The 19,806-nt window shown below is 36.9% G+C and overlaps 1 protein-coding gene across 1 annotated transcript in view; it reads right to left on the reverse strand.

Annotated features, from left to right (window-relative positions):
• The window catches only part of ICA1L (islet cell autoantigen 1 like), a 69,030-nt gene that overhangs the window by 23,141 nt on the left and 26,083 nt on the right, over window positions 1-19,806 (reverse strand). The window contains exons 2-9 of the mRNA XM_046018198.1: window positions 17,369-17,537; window positions 14,387-14,459; window positions 12,980-13,103; window positions 11,635-11,833; window positions 9,737-9,862; window positions 7,832-7,930; window positions 6,373-6,455; window positions 4,118-4,161 (exon numbers count right to left, since the gene is read on the reverse strand). Coding sequence (XP_045874154.1) covers window positions 4,118-4,161; window positions 6,373-6,455; window positions 7,832-7,930; window positions 9,737-9,862; window positions 11,635-11,833; window positions 12,980-13,103; window positions 14,387-14,459; window positions 17,369-17,530 — 910 coding nt within the window. The 5' untranslated portion in view covers window positions 17,531-17,537. The remainder of the gene's footprint in view (window positions 1-4,117; window positions 4,162-6,372; window positions 6,456-7,831; window positions 7,931-9,736; window positions 9,863-11,634; window positions 11,834-12,979; window positions 13,104-14,386; window positions 14,460-17,368; window positions 17,538-19,806) is intronic.

Raw genomic sequence — 19,806 nt, forward strand, 5'->3', positions numbered from 1 at the left:
ACAGCAGTTTTTGAAGATTGAATAATGCTACAAATGAATGGTGAAACTACAAAAATGTCCATTATATTTCATCTGGGCCTTTTAAAAAAATGCTCTCTACTTGGGTACGGGATTATGTATGCACAAGAAGCTAACCTGAACATATACTTGAAGCTGGTTAGATACACAAGTCCACAATTATTATTGTTTATCAATATGACCCGTATTTATGTGTACACTTAAAAATGCCTCTTGCATTAACTGTACACCTATCATGTGCCGGGTAGTTTATAAATATCTCTAGTCTTAATATCTCTGTAAGGTAGGAGTATATGACTCACATTTCAGATGAGAAAAATGAGAAAGGTAAATATGACTTGTTTTTAAAAGCTGACATTCAAACCTGGGTTTTTCTGACTCCAAAGCTGCACTGATTGAATATGTACTGATTGTATACATAATATGTATTTATAAAAAAACAAGAACATGTATCGAAGTGTGAGGAAAAGCTTGAAACTTAATCATACCACCCTGTGAAATAAAGTCTACATTAAAAGCCCTCATCTTGGAGAAAAATCAAAATTCCCTAAGGAAAATAATTAGACCTTTTAATTTGGTGCTGCTAGAAATCTAACTCATTGCTGAGTACAGCCTCCAGGCCCACGTGACTAGGAAGCCTGGACTGAGACCCTGGGAAGTTATGAAGCGTATCCTACCACCCACCCAGAAAAAGAAACAAGTCAGCAGCTTCACCCGAGTATGAAGCCTAATCTCCTGCCTTGCTCACGGGGAAGCCCTAACAGCGACCGTGGGAGCACCAGAGCCCAGCTTACAGTGCTGCCTAGCAGCCAACTCCGGTCTATAGCACTGCCTGGCACTGAGGCCACGCGGATGGCTATGCTCAGCTGCTGAGCACAGCCTGCAGTCTCAAGCGAGCCGGGAGCCCAGGCAGTGATCCCACTCAGTTGTAAAACACAGCCTCAAGCCCTGCCCAGTCATGCAGTAAAGCATGAGGCCCACTCGGCTAGGAAGTATGGCCAGCAATCTTGCCCAACAGCAGAGAACAGCCACTGCCCTGCCTGATTTAGAACCCAGCCTCTGCAGTCCTAATTGCAAAGCACTGGGTTAGCCCATATCAGACCATGAAGCCCTGCCTGTGACCCTGCCTGAAAAAAGAGGCTCGGCAGTGGCATCCTTTGATCAGAGATGACTGTGAAGCCCAGCTAGTGACCCTGCCTGACCTCGGAGCACAGCCCTTTCACCAGGGATCCCAGCTAACAGCACCACTTAAACACAAAATACAGCCAATGGGTCTTTTCCAACCTCAGTGCATGAGCAGCACCTTTGTCCAGTCAGATACCACAACACACTGTAATCCTACTGTCAAAAGTCAAAGACTGAGTTTTTAAAGCAGCAAGAGAAAAGTGACTTCTCACATATGAGGGAGCCGCTATAAGACTGTAAGCAGATTTCTCAGGAGAAATTTTGCAGGCCAGTAGACAGCAGTATGATATATTCAAAATACTGAAAGAAAAAAACTCAATGAAGAATACTATACCCAGCAAAGGTGTCCTTCAGAAATGAGAGATAAAGCCCTTCTCAAACAAATGAAAGTTGAGAAAGTTCATCAACCACTAGACCTCCCTTACAGAAAGGCTAAAGGACATTCTACAAGATGAAATGAAAGGATGTTAAATAACCTTGTAAAACCACATGAATGTGTACAACTCATCAGTAAAGGTAAATATATAGTCAAAGATTATATGATATTGGAAGAGTTTTATATCCATCACTTTAAACTCCAGTTAAAAAAACAAACATTAAAAATAACTGTAACTACAGTAATTTGCTATTGGATACACAATGAAAAAGGTGTAAATTATAACATTAATAACCTAAAATGTGAGGGGGAGAAAACTGTGGAGTTTCTGTATACTATTGAAGTTCTTACTAGCTTAAAATAGGATGTTATAAATATAGTTCATGAATGCATACAGAATGGAATTACTCAACCATTAAAAAGAAAGAAATCTTGCCATTCGTGACAACATGACGGACCTAGAAGATACTAAGAAGATACTACGCTATGTGAAACAAGTCAGACAGAGAAGGACAAATACCATATGATTCCCCTTATATCTGAACTAAAAAAAAAAAAGCCAAAATGAAGCAAAACAAAACAACAACATAAATACAGAGAACTACCCTTTGGATATATATATAGATACAGAGAACTAGTGTTTGCCAGCGGTGAGTGGGGTGGAGGCACAGACAACATACATAATAGGGAGTATGAGGTACAAACTTCCAGTCATAAAACAGATAAGTCACGAGAATGGAAAGTACAGTACAGGGAATACATATTGTAATAACTCTGCAAGATGACAGATGGTGACTGTTTATTATGGTGAACATTTCATAATGTCCATAACTGTCAAATCTCTGTGTTGTGTACCTGAAACTATTATAGACTTTTGTTTATTTATTTGATAGAGAGACGGGGAGAACAAGTGGGGGTCAGGGTGGTGGCAGGCAGAGAGAGCGGGAGAGACAGGCTCCCCACTAAGCAGGGAGCCTGATGTGGGGCTTTCTCCCAGGACCCCGAGATCATGACCCAAGCTGAAGGCAGATGGTTAACTGACTGAGCCACTAGGCACCCGCAGTACCGGGAACTAATATATGTTAACTATACTTCAATTTTTAAAAAAAACTGGGAAGAGACTCTTTGACATTGGTGTTGGCAATGATTTTTTTGCATTGGACACCAAAAACACAGGAAACAAAGGCAACAATAAAGAAGATTACATCAAACTAAAAATCCTCGGCACAGCAAAAAAAAAAAAAATAATAATAATAATAACAACAATCAACAATCAAAAACCCAATCACATTTGCCTACAGAATGAGTAATATATTTGCAGACTGTCTGTATGATAAGGGGTTCCCATCTAAAATATGTAAGGAGCTCATAACTTAATAGCAAAAACAAAATAACCTGATTAAAAAAGGGAAAAAGAACCTAGGTCCACATTTTTCCAACCGAAGAAGACATGTACACAGCCAACACATACTTGAAAAGGTGCTCAACGAAACACTACTCATCAGGGAAACAAATCAAAACCACAGTGAGCTACCACCTCACGCTTGTTAGAATGCTAGTATCAAAAAGACGAGAGAGAGCAAGTGTGGGACAGGCTGTGGAGAAAAGGGAACACTTGTGCATTGTTGGTGGTAATGTAAATTGGGGTAGCCATTATGGAAAGCAGTATGGAGCTTCCTCAAAATATTAAAAACAGAACTACCATATGTTCCAGCTATTCCACTTCTGGGTATATATCCAAAGGAAATAAAATTATTATCTTGAAGAGCTATCTGCATCCCCATGTTCTTTGCAGTATAATTTACAATAGCCAGGACATGGAAACAACTGAAGTGTCCATCACAGATAAATGGATAAAGAAAATGTTATGTATATAGATATGTATAATAGAATCAAATTGAATATTATTTACTCATAAAATAACATGGATGAATCTGGAGGATATTATGCTAAGTGAAATAAGTTAGAGAAAGATAAATACTGTGTGATCTCACTTAAAGTTTAGATTTTAAAAAGCCAAACTCAGAAACAAAGAGTAGATGGGTGGTTCTTAGGGTCTAGGAGGGGGAAAACGGTGAAATATGGTCAAAGGGTATAAACTTTCAGGTAAAGATGATAAAGTTCTGGGGATCTAATGTACGTGGTGACAACAGTTAACAATACCCTCTTACATACTTGACACTTGCTAAGAGAATAAGTTTTAAATGTTCTTGCTGCCAAAAGGTATATAGTACCTATGTGAGAGGACGGATGTGTTAGCTATATTTATAGTGACAATCATTTAGCAATACGTACCATATCAAATCATCACATGGTATACCTTAAACCTACACAGTGTTATATGTCAACTGTAACTCATAAAGCTGGGGGGAAAAGAAAGCTAATTCAAAAGTGTTTATATAGAAGAGATTTATAAATGGATTTAACATTTTTTTTAAGTGAATAGATATTAATACAATCTGTTTTAAAAGGTTGTGACAAACTGTTTTGACATTTCAAATGTGATCATTTCCCATTTTAATGAATTTACCATCTTACCTGGTTCATTTCCCAAGCTCACTTCCTCATCTGATATAACTAACCTAAAGTAAAAACCAAAAAATGCAAAGATTTTGGTTAAAATATACTTGGGACTCATATCCTATACTTGTATATGGTTAAAAAAAAATTTTTTTTAACTGAGATGACATATAAAATAGTTGTCTTGTAGATAACTCTAAAATCTGAGACAAATGCCACTTCTTCTCTAGATCTACACAGACTATGAAAATAATCCTTCATCCCTTATTCTTTCAACAACAGTTACCGAGTACTGAGGAAGCACCAGGCACCGTGTTTGGTATTACAGGCACCGTGCTAAGTACTAGTATAGTGAACATCCGTCACCAAAGTCCTGGAGTCTGAGGTTTAGTTTTCAAGCACGGAAGCAATTTGCTCAAGAATACTTGGGATCTAAGTAGCGGGAAGGAAGAATTGCAGAAAAACCGGAGCACTCTATTTTGAACAAAGTGATGTTTGCACAAGAAGACGCATTTGCCTAAACTATTCTCAGTCAATACTAATTTTGGATATTTGTATCATCCATAAAAAATAAAAAAATTAGACAAAGAAATTGAACATGGATTAAGGCATTATTCCTGGAGTTTAACCTCACAACTCTGGTTTTAGAGGCTCTCTTTAATAAATCTTTAAAGATACATGAAAAGCAATACAGGTCCCGCCTGCTTTTCAAAGTTTGCATTATGCTTCTACAGAAGACCTACGTTAGTACCCACCTTTGCCAACTGAAAGAAGTCCAAAGAGGATTTTCACTTTTATAAAAAAGGCAAAAAGCAAAAAACAGTGTTGTTTTGCAAGGAGCCCTTTTAGAGGCCGTGCGACCCTGAGCCGCCATAGCGGCGCCACCAGGCTCCTCCCCGGAGAACTACACTCAGCCTCTCAGCATTAACCGCTAGAGTTCCGAATGGTGTCTGTGCACAGCTGGGCTTTATCTCGACTTATTTTGTGCCTGTGCTAGCCAGATGTGTGCTAGGGTGTCAGGAAAGCCTAAGAGAGGCTATTTTTTGGGTCTAGGAATACTCAAAAAATTTTCCACAAAAATTAATGGTAATTGCTTCTTTGCCTTACACAGTACTGGCTTATGAAATGTTTCATTGGAATACTTCACTTTCAGATAGCAGGGGAAACCTACACAGTATTTATTTGCAAAAAACACAAAAATAAACCTACAGAGAAAATAGATACTAATGACTTGGAATGAAATTTCCAATAACAGCATATATACATGGGTTTTTAAACAACTTGGATGGAAGAAAAAATAAAATGCTCTGTACTCTGTTAGTTAACTGAAAAGGTAGTTATCAAAATGCTGAAGATGCATGGGAAAACGTTCATGAAATGTGATAGTAGAAAAATTTTACTAAATGAATATATTTCATGTAACATAAGATTTTAAATGTTAATGTATAAATTTTACAACTATACATTTGATTAATCTACATCCTAAATTGTTTATATATTCAAGTTAGCCATGATATTTGTTTGGATTTCCCCACAGAGAAAAGAGGGACCGGCTGATATCCTGGATCACGTTTCACTCAGCAATACATGATCTGTCATGTTCGGGTCTTATTTCTGGGTTTGTTACTACACGCAGTGCAATCTAGTTAAAATGAAAAGTGGAAGCTCTGAAAGGAAAACAAAGGTACAATAAAAAGGGAAACAGGCAACGTACAGGATGTGCATGGCAAGAACCCCCATTTTCAGGCAACCAGCCCCAGTCCTATTGGCGTTGCTCTGGAGATAGATTGTCAAGAGCTTCCGTCTCATAGCTGCTGGCACCTGTCCCTTTCTCTTGCAAGCTGATCCTTCTGGGATTCTAGGTAGAGGCTCTTAATACAAAGCTCAGTCTCCCAAACTACAGAATTTGGAGTTATCACCTCAATCTGTTCTGTACTGTGGCCATCAACTTTGCCTGCCATGTCTAAAATAGGGGGAAAAATAAGGCTTCAAAACAAATGTTTAATATTAACTGGTAAAATGGGGCACCTGGCTGGCTAGTCAGTAGAGCACCTGATTCTTGATCTCTGGGTCATGAGTTCAAGCCCCCTGTTAGGTGCAGAACTCACATTAAAAAAAAATCCCTTAGAGATATTAACTGGAAAAATGACATAAATATTCAGTAAGTCAGAAAAGAAACAATTCTTTCTAAATATATCATGAATCAGTAGCCACACTTTCCAAATATATTAGCATGTATCAGTATCCATAATACCATACTTCTGCCTGCTTACTTATTGAGGTTTTCAGTGAGAGAACTGTTTTCTATTTGTTCTTTGTGGTCTTCGGTAAACTTGCTTGGAGTGTCCTGTAGTTGCTAAGGACAAGAAATTCAATGTTAAGTAGATGGAATGTTTCTCTTTGTGCAAACAAAATGAGAATAAAAATTCTAAAAAACAACATAAAATGGAGATAATTTTGAAGTAGACTAGAGAGTGAGAGAGATGGGAAATGTATGCTAATGTAAACTGAACTAAGCCCTGTGTCTCTGTTTATCCTGGCTGCCTATGGCAAGCATATGGCCTATGACATAGGCTAGCCACAGGGTTTCTAAGTCTGTGATATGCCAAAGAAGACTCACACAGTGTTTCCGACTTTGACTGCAATGTTCTAAATATGGCTGAAGATTTTCAATTTCATGTGAACAGAAATTAGATATTAAATTTGCCTAAAAACACAGTATGCTATCCAGTGAAACATTAATATAGAAAAATTAAAAAAAAACATACGCACAACAAAAAACATAAAGACTAATACGAGGGTATCTATTAGACTGGAAGATGCTCTGTCAGAACATGACTTAAAAATCCATACCAAGCCCCGGGAATACACAGGTGCAAGATAGGGATCTATCCCAGATACCACATCTAGCTTGAGTAATCTCAACAATAACATTTTCAAGCTCTATTTAAAACAAGACGATTCACACACCTGTACCCCTGGGGCAAATAATACATTATATGTTAATGAAAATAATGAAAAATAAAATAAAACAAGGCAGAAAGATAGGTTCAAAGGCACTGAAACCTAGCCTACCCAAAGAAATGATTACCACGGTGTGACTCTGCTGGATAGGCCATATGCAAAGAAGACTGACAGGAAGATAAACAAATATGAAAAACCTGAGAGTACCTTTTACTATGTAGGCATTACAGAAAGAGCTGATCTAATACAAGAGAGCAGTCTCTTAAGCTGTAATCACCCATATTTTTTGCTTCACGAATCACATCTACATATGATTCTATTCTCTACAGAAGAAAACTATACTTTACAACATAAGTATAAAAGTAAAGCAAGGAAATTCTTAACTTCTAAAGAGTCAGGTATGTACTCTGGTTGTTTTTGAAAAGCAATGACCATTTTCCATTGCTTGTTCCTCTGAAGTTTTTCTTTTCCATAACTTTTTCTTATCTCATTTGCATTTTAATTTTCTTTTCTCTTGCTCGCCCTTTTACTCCCCTCTCTAGCCCCCACCCAATATCTTGAGCCCACCAGCAGTATTCTCATGTATTGTTTAGTGTTGCCGGTAGCACTTGGAATTAGGGAAGTGCAGACAAACAACTGGCTAAAGGAGTATAGGAAAATATTTCCCAGTATTTTGTGAACTGAAAGTTAGGCTTAGCACAAAATACTTTCAGTGTTATCCAAATGAAGTATAATATATCTAACAAAAGAACATGGAAAGAAATGTACCTTGACAGCTACAAAATCATAGGGATGGAAGCCAGTACAGGCCCCATGGATCTGGGACATCAATCGAGCTGTTTTCTCCCAGAATCCAAGCAGTGTCCTCTGCAGAGAAAGAAAGGTTGTCACTACAGATATGATTTTTTTTTTTCACTACTGTTTTTCCTCACTAGTGTAGGTAGATGAACGGTTGCTGAATAATAAGCAGTAGGAAGTAAAATCAATTTCCAGGCTTGGGAACCACACAGCTGTGTAAATAGTAATTCTGCATAAGAACTGGCATCTGGGGGCACCTGGGTGGCTCAGTGGCTTAAAGCCTCTGCCTTCGGCTCAGGTCATGATCTCAGGGTCCTGGGATCGAGCCCCACATCCGGCTCTCTGCTCAGCGGGGAGCCTGCTTCTCCCTTTCGCTCTGCCTGCCTCTCTGCCTACTTGTGATCTCTCTCAATCTGTCCAATAAATAAATAAATATCTTTAAAAAAAAAGAACTGGCATCTGTGTCGGCATATGTGAGTGCCTTTCCGTACACAGCAGTGGAAGGTACACTGGAGTCAGCTAGAGAGTAACACTAGTAGACTAGAACACTTTCTGGAGAGTCCAAAAGAGAAATGTTAAAAGCACAAAAATACTGTGTTTATATTAGGGGTATATGTGTAAATCTTTATGTTGGTAAGCATATACAAACCCTTGTTAATTGGAAAAAAATAGCATGTACCACTAAATTTAGTCTTTCACTTGGGGCACAAGAAAGAAAAAAAGAATGTGTTCTCAAGCCAACTGAAGTTACTGAACATTTTCCTTGGTGTTTCAAAGTTCCTAGTCAAAGTAAGGGGGCTGAATGGAGAGAATAAGGAGAAGCAAACTAACAGCTGTTGTGTTTCAGGTGTACGCTACATGGATTGCCACACTTTTATTGTTAAGTGTGTGCTTTCTTGACTCCTGAATTCCATAATACTGAACGGAAGGAGGCAGATTTCCTACAGGGCCCAGTGAATGTCCACTCCCTTTAGTTTATTATTCTTATCTTATGTAAATACAATTTATTCTATTTTGCCATTCATGAATACATGTTAAAATTAGTCATTGCTGGGGCGCCTGGGTGGCTCAGTGGGTTAAAGCCTCTGCCTTTGGCTCAGGTCGTGATCCCAGGGTTCTGGGATTGAGCCCTGCATCGGGCTCTCTGCTCAATGGGGAGCCCGCTTCCCCCTTTCTCTCTGCCTGCCTCTCTGCCTACTTGTGATCTCTCTCTCTCTGTCGAATAAATAAATAAAATCTTTAAAAAAAAATTAGTCATTGCTACTAATTAACATCTGACTTAGTCATTGCATGATATTTATGTGTGATTTGAGGTCACAGGAGTGCAGGTGAGACTGCTGAGGTTAAAGTGGTGGGAGACAGGACTTGGCAGAATGAAAGAACACAGGACCCAGCATGTGAAAACTTGGGTTTTTAGCCCAAATTGATATTTACTTTAATTCTCCTATGTTTCACTTTCCTCAGCTATAAAATGACAGGAAAGTTTTAAACTACTGGGCCACAGCTAGTAAACTATTTTAATAGCTTAAACTAGTTTTAAACTATCAAGCCAAACAACAGTTTAAAGTTTTAAACTACTGGGTTGAGGATGTGAATCCTGCCTCAACACCTCCCACTCAAACCTAGACCGCCCCTAAGTCTCCCTCTCCTAGGACACCAAGGAGAATAACATGAAGATACCAGGAGTAGGCAATCCTGAATGTCTTTCTCAGTCTAGAATTCTATGATTCTCTCTCATAACCTCAGTAAGTCAATTTTCAAAGTCAAAAGAATCTGATCAGTTACGCAATTTTTTATACCCTTTAGACAACTTTTAAAAAGGAATCTCACCACTCATCTTTACTGCAAGGACATGCTGACCATGGAGGTGGGTACCTGGTAGGTAGTGAGTGAGTGAGATAACATATTGCAGCGACTAGCTCCAAGTAAATCCACTTTCTGACAAACATCCATCTTTAACTTGTCAAAAGAAGCTTTGCTATTTCTCACTTGGATCTGTACCTGGAACCACAATAATATTTATTATTATTACTGATAATATAGACATAAATATACCATACAGGCTCATGATACATATTTTCCGGCACATGAAATTGTAATAGGGAAGACTAATTCCCTTTCCTTGTATTATTATTTCATGATTAATGGTAAAGATTTTGGCTATTTTTAGTAATTGTAGGAGATTCTTTCCAATGGATATCTTTATGCTGAGAAAGTATGCAGTGATAAGTATATAGTTAAGTTAGATAAGTATGCAGTGGAAAGTATGTAGTTAAGAAGAAAATACCCCACGGATTCCAAATAAAAAGAAACATCCAAAACTACTGATGGACAATAACTACCTAATAGAAGAATGAATGGAAAGGGGACATAGTTAACGTGTTGAGAAGCATTAATCATAGTTCTGAATCATGGAGATACATTTATAAATTTAAATATAGGCCTATCATATTTCTTACACATGAGGTAAGTCATACGTCACCAAGTGGCATGAATATTCAACTTTTAAATATACTTATTGACTCATTCAACAAGTATTTATAAGGTATCTATTATATGCCAGGCACAGGGATATTGTGGTGAACAAAACAGTGTTCTTTCCCACCATCCCTGAGTGAGGAGGCACAGGAAAAAACAGTAGTAAATAAATATATAAGATCATCTCAAGTTGCAAAGATAACATATAAGTGAAAAGAAATTACTACTTCTGGTAAGATGATGAGGGAAGCCTTTGGTGAGCTCATGCAAGATGTTTGAACTGAGACAGAAAGAAGATAAGCGAGCCACGCCAACATTCTGAGAAGAGCATTCTAGGTTCAGGGAAATGCAAGGGCAAAAGTTCTGGGCGTGGGAGGTCGGTGACAAGTTTAATATGTTTGCAGAACAATACGGAATAGGCTAGAACATATTCCTTCTTGGGGCATGAGAAGGGCTAGTGTATAGGGAGTGTAAGATGTGGCTGCACAGGGACCAGGAAACAGGCTGTGCAGGGCTATCTGGGTCCAGATAATTTTAGAATGCATTCTTTTTCAATTAGGTGCAATTCAGATAACATAAACTTAACCACTTAAAAAATATACAATTCAGTGACATCAGTGCATTCACAATGTTGTCTAACAACTCCCTTGGATTTTATCCTAATTGTCAAGGATTATAAAGGGGAAAGATTAACAGGTTGCTCGGCCTCTACGGCTGGCTTGGGTAAAGGCTCCACCAATATTAAATACGATTTGTAGCATATGTACTCTATTTACGAAATGAAGGAGTGAAATTTACCATTTATTATTCATAAATGGTAAACTGAGGGCATACAATTCGTAAGTAGTCTATTTTGTGAAAACATAAGTCCATACATACTTTGAAAGTCTGTGGCCAAACTATGCATTGTAGCAGAAGAATCTGATAACCTTCACTTTTTCTTGTAATAATCAAGTTACCTGAATTTTTAACTTATTTATTTTTTCCTTACTAATAAACTCTTTCCCCCCTGTAAACAAATCCCAAAAGTCCGGAGAAGCAACATTTAAAGGGTAGTGACATCTACCGTGAGAGGATAAAAAACCAATTCATAGAAAAGGTTGATAGGGTGGGGATGTCACTCAAAGAGTAAAAAAGTATAACCTTTTGTACTTCAAAGGTCTCCAAGCAACCAAGAATTTATAATATAATGTGTTTCAAAAATAGCCTGATATTTTATGATCTTGATTAAATTATTCTGTGTAAGTTCACTAGGTTTATGTATCAAGAAAATGACGGGGAAGGGCTTTTCATACTTTTCTGAACTTTTCCATTTGTTTTAGGGTATCTGGGTCCAGCTCTTGGGACACATCCTTCATCCAGAGCAGGGCTCCTCTGTATTCTGTGCGCGCCTGTTCCATCCGATTGATTGTCATCAAGGTATCAGACACCGCCCTTTGACTGAATGTTGCTACTTCTTGCTTGAGACGAGACAGAGGAGTATACAGGGCCAATCTAACGGCAGAGAGGTAAAAACCAGAGGGATGTACATCCCATCAACAAAATAAAAAACAAAGGTTTAAAACCGTAAAGCATATCTGCTGTCAGGATGAGTCTATAAAACAGGAAATTATTAAGATGCCTAAGGAACTTTAGAAAGCAAATAAAGATCATACAGCCAACTTTGAATTGTTAATAATGATGTCTATATCTCCCCTTCTCTTATTTTAAGAAATACATTATTTTTGCAACATTTTCGATGTTAATCCACGCATAAATAACCTGCCAAGTAATTCTGCCATTTAGAAAAGTGTTCCATGGGTAAAAGAGATCCTGTATTCACAAAGCATAATCCTATAAATAGAAAGTCTTTCATGTGACAAATTGAGGTAAAACCTGGGTATAGAAAAGCAGATAAAATGCTAGAACTAGTGAGTGTTGAGTTCTTAGCAGCTGAGGATGAGAACAAGAAAATGAAGAATTTAAGAAATGCAAATCAAACCCAGCTCCTCTAGTCAACATTTTTTACTTAGTTGCACTGAAGGGCCTTGTACTGAGTGTTCCTTTGTTAGTTCCTTAATGATGGGCTTTTGCTCTCATGTGGTGTTTCAGAATAAAGTCACTTAAGTTATACATCATCGCTGCAGGTCTGATAAGACCTGTTTTTATTTTTCTTCTGAAAATGCAAAGATTTTGACTGTATTTAGTAAATGTAGGAGAGTCTTTGCTGCAGGTATCTTTATGTTAAAAATTTATAAAGTGATAAATGCCAAATATATAAGAAGAAAAAGTTCTCCCTGCTTAAAAAGAAAGAAAGTTCTAATGTACTCCTAGATAGTACAGTGTTCAAAAAAAGAAAGAAAATAATTAAAATATACGTATTTTTCTATGTATGTACCTGTTACATTAAACCACATACATTTAAATACAGGCTTAAAGCCTATTTTTAGGAATTAAGCAACCTAAAATGTCCATTTTTAAGTAATTCTTTTACATACAAAATAAATAAGAGGCATCAAAACAAGTATATGCTGTAATATATCTCTCTTTTAACCCTTTACTGAAATGACCGGTAACCTTTACAGATATGCAAATTTAGAAACATAGGCCAAAACTATCATGTTGAATACAGATTTAAGGATGATGTGAAAAATAGTAAACCTTTGCTTGGCTGAAGAACAGAGTGCCTTGCCAGTAGCATCCATCATTTTACCAGCTTGTGTCGGATCCCGTTCTGCTTGAAACTTTAAAAAGAGTCCTAGTTCATTTTCTTCCTCTGATATAACTAGGAAAAAAATCACAGTATAGTTAGTTGTTTCATTTCATCATTTGTTTAAAATACACAACTAAAATTCTCACAGCAGTAATTCTCAATATGTAAGAATTACTTGGAGGGAGGAGAGGCTTATTTTAAAAATGCAAATTCCTGGGGCTGCATTTACAGAGATTCTGATTTTAGAGGTCTTAGGATCTGCTTCCCCCCACCCCCAAGTACTCCGGATGGTTTTGATGTCAATTCTGTGAATTCTCAGAACTTGCATTTGGGGAAGACTGATCTTTAGTGAAGAAGAAAAAAAAAAAAAAGTTCCAAAATGACAAAACCACAAAGGATGCACTAGCAATTGTGCAGACATGCATTTTAGGATCATTGCCTCTTAGAAAGTATTCGTATCCTATTTAAACTTAACTTAATCTTGACTCCCACCCTGGCTTTGGTGACCTGTATTCAGTATCCCATGCCCACAGACATTCACAATTTTACTGCTGAAACCGTAGAAGTTGTCATGTAGTACACTACTACTCAGAGTGTGGTCCACCAACCAATTCCAGTCCTGAACCATTTGTTACCAGCCTGTAAGAGGTACCAAAACTAAGAGGCTGTTTAGAAACTTACTAATTTGAGTATTTCATATCTGTTGAGCCTAATAATCATAAAGAAGTGTGCTTACATTTTGCATGTCCTCTTTAATTTCATTTTTCTAGAAATTAATTTTATTGTATATTATAAAAGTGTCAGTTTACAACAGATTGAAAGTAAAACATGAAACAAAAGTGGTCTTTGACCACAAAGTTTTAGAAGTCTGACCCCCTAATCACAATAAGACTAATAAGTGGGGGAGCCCATGAAGTGTTCAAATTATAAGCTTAAAGTGACAAATGACTAATGTCATGCCAATTACACCCTGGTTCACTGCTGGAAAAGGTGAAGCTAAAAACTGAAAGAGGAAGGGGTGCCAGCTGCCTCAGTCAGTAGAGCATGTGACTCTTGATCTTGGGGTCGTGAGTTCAAGCTCCACGCTAGGCATAGAGTCTACTTTAAAAAAAAAAAAACCAAAAAACTGAAAGGGGAGTCCCTCAGTACGTCTAAGGCAGCAGCAGAACTCAAGCCCCTCACTTGCTAGCCCCCCATTCCCACTGCTCCTTGCTGTTACTTCTTTGTCATAAGGAGCCATTCACAAAATAGTTCAGTAAACTATTGTTTTTATATTAAATATTTAATTCACAAAAATGCAAGTGAATTATTTATTTTAAATGAGAATTATTGGCTAGATATGTAGGATTTCATACCATTGAGTCTTAGCTGATATTTCTCAACTATCTTCAGAAGTTCAGCGCATGTCTCTTGAATGGAGTGAAAAACCTTTGAAATACAAATTTTATTAGGACAATCTAAAGAACCATAGGCAAATATTATATGTTATAAGCACTTTGAAAGCAGAACATTTCCTTTTAAGTGGTATGTCTGTTTTCCTTGACTTAGATGTACTTCACCATTGGTTTTATTTTTGATATAGAAAATTGAGATTTCCCCATGAGGGTTGGGAAAAATGGCGATAAATACATGGGAATTAATAAAAATTTGTAACTGTGGAGTTTGTCCTCCTCTTAGCTCCAAACTATCTAAATAGCAAAAATTTAAATCCAATACAAACTGTATCAAATAGTGCCAATTACAGATGAAAAGAGTATAGATAACCTTAGAAAATGTAAACTCTCAATCTGGCTTTTCTACAATATTATCTTTAGCATAACAGGTGAGTGAGTTACCATAAAAATTAAGTAATATATTATAATATCAAAAATAAATTACTTTCAGATTATTTTTGTTTGGAATTTTCCCTTCATTACCGCTGTTGCAAATAGCTAATGGAAAAATAAACCATCCAGTAGACACCCATTTCAAAGTAAGCACATGAAAATTTGAGATTATACACAAGGTGACTCTTCATACATATCTATAAATTAAGGTTTTCCCAGGGAGATGGCGTGGCATAGGTTTTAGGGTACAGCCTTCTTCCCACAAAGTGCTCTGCTGAAGAACTGTGACAAGACTTTAATTCAAAAAGACCTTGGCATTGTAGCATAGTATTAGGCACTAATAACCCTTTGAATATCAAATAGATTTCCAATATCACCACTGAGCCTGTGTATTCCCTCTCTGAAACAGTTTTATTATTTTGATATGATTAGACCCAAGGAAGATCAGTGATAGACACTAAAATCTAAATGGAGGAGCAACCATTAACTTTCCACATAAGGTTGGGTATGTTTGAAATGAATTTGGTAGATGGACTTGGCAACTTAAAAAGCTGTTTTAAAATCACATGGAAGACTAGAAAAATCTATAAAAATGATTGTCCTAGGGCGCCTGGGTGGCTCAGTGGGTTAAGCCTCCGTTTTCAACTCAGGTCATGATCTCAGGGTCTTGGGATTGAGCCCCGCATCGGGCTCTCTGCGCAGCAGGAGCCTGCTTCCTCCTCTCTCTCTCTCTGCCTGCCTCTCTGCCTACTTGTGATCTCTGTCTGTCAAATAAATAAATAAAATCTTTAAAAAAAATGTTTTTAAAGAATTTAAAAATAAAAATGATTGTTCTACTACGATAAAATGATTATAGTTGTTTTTTCCTCCCCGCCATGGGTCTTTGAAAGATTTATATACAGCTGCTTTTTATTTTTAGAATGAATTTTTTTTAATGTAAGGGGAAGTATAATTTGACAAAACTGTAATATATTTAAAGCATATAACATTATGATATAGGTATACATTCAATGAAAATTTTTCTCAACCTTAAAAAATATAATAGTGTGGGAGAAAGTACTTGGGTGATTTCAAATATTTGTCTAATGGACAAGAAAATATGTCATACAGATTACCTAACAATGTAAAACAAGACAGTAAAATTTACTTATGTGGGAATATATGTGAACAGTAAAGAGTTCCTTTAGCCTCAAAACACTGATTACTTATAATCAAGTCCCTTCATTTTTTCCACACTTGTCATTGAATCATAAGAAGAATACTTTTCAAAACAAATAGTAAAAGCTTGTTAATTTGTTATCTATTTCTATATTTGTTATGGCTGTGACGTAACTTTATGTTTTGTAGAATAAAAATACTCAGTAGATTATGACCTATTTAATGAGACCTGTACTTTTAAGGACTGCAACAAATGATTATATTCCAAGCATAATAGAACTCCTGCTTGGAAATATTTTTTAAAGGTATTTTCAATTAGTATACATACATGGAATTAGTAAACCTGCATTTAAAAACCCAGACCTTTGGGGCCCCTGAGTGGCTCAGTGGTTTAGGTCTCTGCCTTCGGCTCAGGTCATGATCTCAGGGGCCTGGGATTGAGCCCCGCATTGGGCTCTCTGCTCAGTGGGGAGCCTGTTTCTCCCCCTCTCTCTGCCTGCCTCTCTGCCTACTTGTGACCTCTCTCTCTGTCAAATAAATATTTTAAAAATAAAAAAAATTAAAATTAAAAAATTAAAAAAATAAAAACCCAGACCTTTTTGTATATATAGGAAACTTTTCTCTAATTAGTTTAATTACTTGAAAGTATAAAACAGTTATAGGTTTAAAGTAGTTTCATGGTAATTACTTATTTTATTTAAAATGAAAAACATAGCCAAAAACATAGCCAAAAAACACATTACAAAATACTTCAATAACTCTATCCCTTAATTACAGAAACAAAGACTCTAACTGTAAAAATACTCTGTCCCCTCTGGGGACACTGGCAGGCAGACTCAGTCAGTGGAGCAGGTAACTCTTGAACTCAAGGTTGTGAGCCCCACAATGGGTGTAGAGATTATTTAAATAAAGAAATAAACTTTAAAAAATGATTAAAAAAAAAAATAAAAAACCTCATTATTTGATTTCACTTAATTTCAGCAAGATATAAGATGTCACATAAAAGTAGTACAAAATATTACAACATGATATATAATGAGTATATGGTCTCAATTAAGAATATAATTAATTCATTAATATTTAGCTTAAAAACTAATACTTGCACCAGAGAAATTGTTTAATTATTCTTTCTCTAATTTATGAGTCCCAGTTCTGCTGATTCTCAACTTGTGAGAATTGTGACCTCCTACGCGGATCTGATTGTGGGGGCATAGCTCAGTGGTAGAGCATTTGACTGCCGAAGATCTGACAGATGAATACAATTAAACATTCTATTACCAAATTGGCAAGCTCTTTGGTCACAGTCCCAAAGAATAACCACTTACATGCAACGTAAAGAATCCTCAAATTTACCTCGAGTTTAGCATCCAGTTCAGCATCAGATGCCACCACGTGCTCATCCTCCTTTTTTCCTGTTGCTTTGATAAAGACTTGTTTAGTTTTCCAGTATTTCTTTTGCATTCTGCTAACTACTGACTGGTTATCTTCTGGTCTGGGTTGCCCAAAGGAATCCATGGAGTGACTACAAGGAACAGACTAACATTTCTTAAATTTTTTTCAATAATATATATCTAATCAGCAAGTATTTAATCCAATTGAAAAAGTGAAAGATACTAAATGGAATATTAATGTTAATAACTTTATATTTGGTCTGTATGGTCCAAACTTATGACACAACTTGCACAAGTAACAGGCAAAAAGATTAATGATGCTTACATTAATGTCAGTTAGGAGACAAAGGTGATAAAACTATTAAAATTTTGTAATAATGATTAGAAATAACTTTATTTTATTTAACTGATCTATTTATGGACATCTATTAGTTTCTAATATTTACTTTGTAATAATACTGCAAAATGAACTTATACGTACATCTTTGCATGTTACTATCATTTCCTTTAAAAAGTCTGATATAGTTATAACTATACACATAACAGAATACACATTTAATGAATACTTGTAGCTATGCAAACACTCAGATACATACTCTTTTTTATGACTCAAAGAAATACTTTAGTATCCAATAAATAAACAAAAATTAAGATCTTAGGTATAGGGAAGATATGTTAGCAATAAAAATGGGAGCAGCCTGGGTGGCTCAGTCAGAAAAGCATTCGACTCTTGATCCTAGGGTCATAAGTTTGAGTTATTTATAAAAATTATAAAAAATAAAAGAAGGAAATTGCAACCTGTCAACTTGAAAATTAATGTCTAAGTAATTCTTAATATGGTTAACATGGCTGTATAAGGAAATGCAAATGTAAAAAGTATTCCTTAAGGAGATATAAAAAAGGAAATAATAATACTCTTTTTCCCTTTTTTATTTAACTATGTTATGTTAGTCACCGTACAGTAGATCATTAGTTTTTGATGTAGCATTTCATGGTTCATTGTTTGTGTATAACACCCAGTGCTCCATGCAATCCATGCCCTCCTTAATACCCATCATCAGGTTCACCCATCCCCCAACTCCCCCTTCTAAAACCCTCAGTTTGTTTCTAGGAGTCCATAGTCTCTCTTGGTTCGTCTCCCACTCCGATTTCTCCCTTCATTTTTCCCTTCCTTCTCCTAATGTCTTCCATGCTATTCCTTATTTTCAAAACTTTATTTTAAATTTATTTGACAGACAGAGATCACAAGTAGGCAGAGAGGCAAGCAGAGATAGGGGGTGGGAGCGGCTCCCCACTGGGCAGAGAGCCTGAAGCAGGGCTCAATTCCAGGACCCTGAGATCACAACCTGAACCGAAGGCAGAGGCTTAACCCACTGAGCCACCCAGGCGCCCTATTCCTTATTTTCCACAAATAAGTGAAACCATATGATAATTGACTTTCTCTGTTTGACTTATTTCATTCACTTAGCATAATCTCCCCCAGTCCCATCCATGTTGATGCAAAATTTGTGTATTCATCTTTTCTGATGGCTGAGTAATATTCCATTGTGTATATCCACATCTTTATCCATTCATCTGCTGAAGGGCATCTTGACTCTTTACAGATTGGCTGTGAACATTGGGGGTGCATCTTTTCACTACATCTGTATCACTGGGGAAATACCCAGTAGTGCTATGAACACTGGGGTGCACATGCCCCTTTAGATCACTACCTTTCTGTCTGTGAGGTAAATACCTAGTAGTGCAATTGCGGGGTCGTAGGGTAGCTCTATTTTCAACTTTTTGAGGAACCTTCATATAGTTTCCCAGAGTGGCTACACCAGCCTGCATTCCCACCAACATTGTAGGAAGGCTCCCCTTTCTCGGGATCCTCACCAACATCTGTTGTTTCCTGGCTTGTTAATTTTAGCCATTCCGACTGGTGTGAGGTGGTATCTCACTCAGCTTTGGGTTTGTATTTCCCTGAAGCTGAGTGATGTTGAGCATTTTTCATGTGTCTGCTGGCAATTTGGATGTCTTCTTTGCAGAAATGTCTGCTCATGTCTTCTGCCCATTTCTTGACTGGATTATTTGTTCTTTGGCTGTTGAGTTTGATAACTTCTTTACAGATTTTGGATACTAGCCCTTTATCTGATATGTCATTCCCGAATATCGTCTCCCATTCCGCCAGTTTCCTTTTGGTTTTGTTGACTATTTCCTTTGCTGTGCAAAAGCTTTTTATCTTGATGAAGTCCCAAGAGTTCATTTTTGCCCTTGCTTCTCTTGCCTTTGGCAATGTTTCTAGGAAGAAGTTGCAGGCGGCTGAGGTCAAAGAGGCTGGTGCCTGTGTTTTCCTCAAGGATTTTGATGGATTCCTTTCTCACACTGAGGTCTTTCATCCATTTGGAGTCCATTTTTATG

This window comes from Meles meles, chromosome 9 (assembly GCF_922984935.1).
Source record: "Meles meles chromosome 9, mMelMel3.1 paternal haplotype, whole genome shotgun sequence".
Taxonomy (NCBI): domain Eukaryota; kingdom Metazoa; phylum Chordata; class Mammalia; order Carnivora; family Mustelidae; genus Meles; species Meles meles.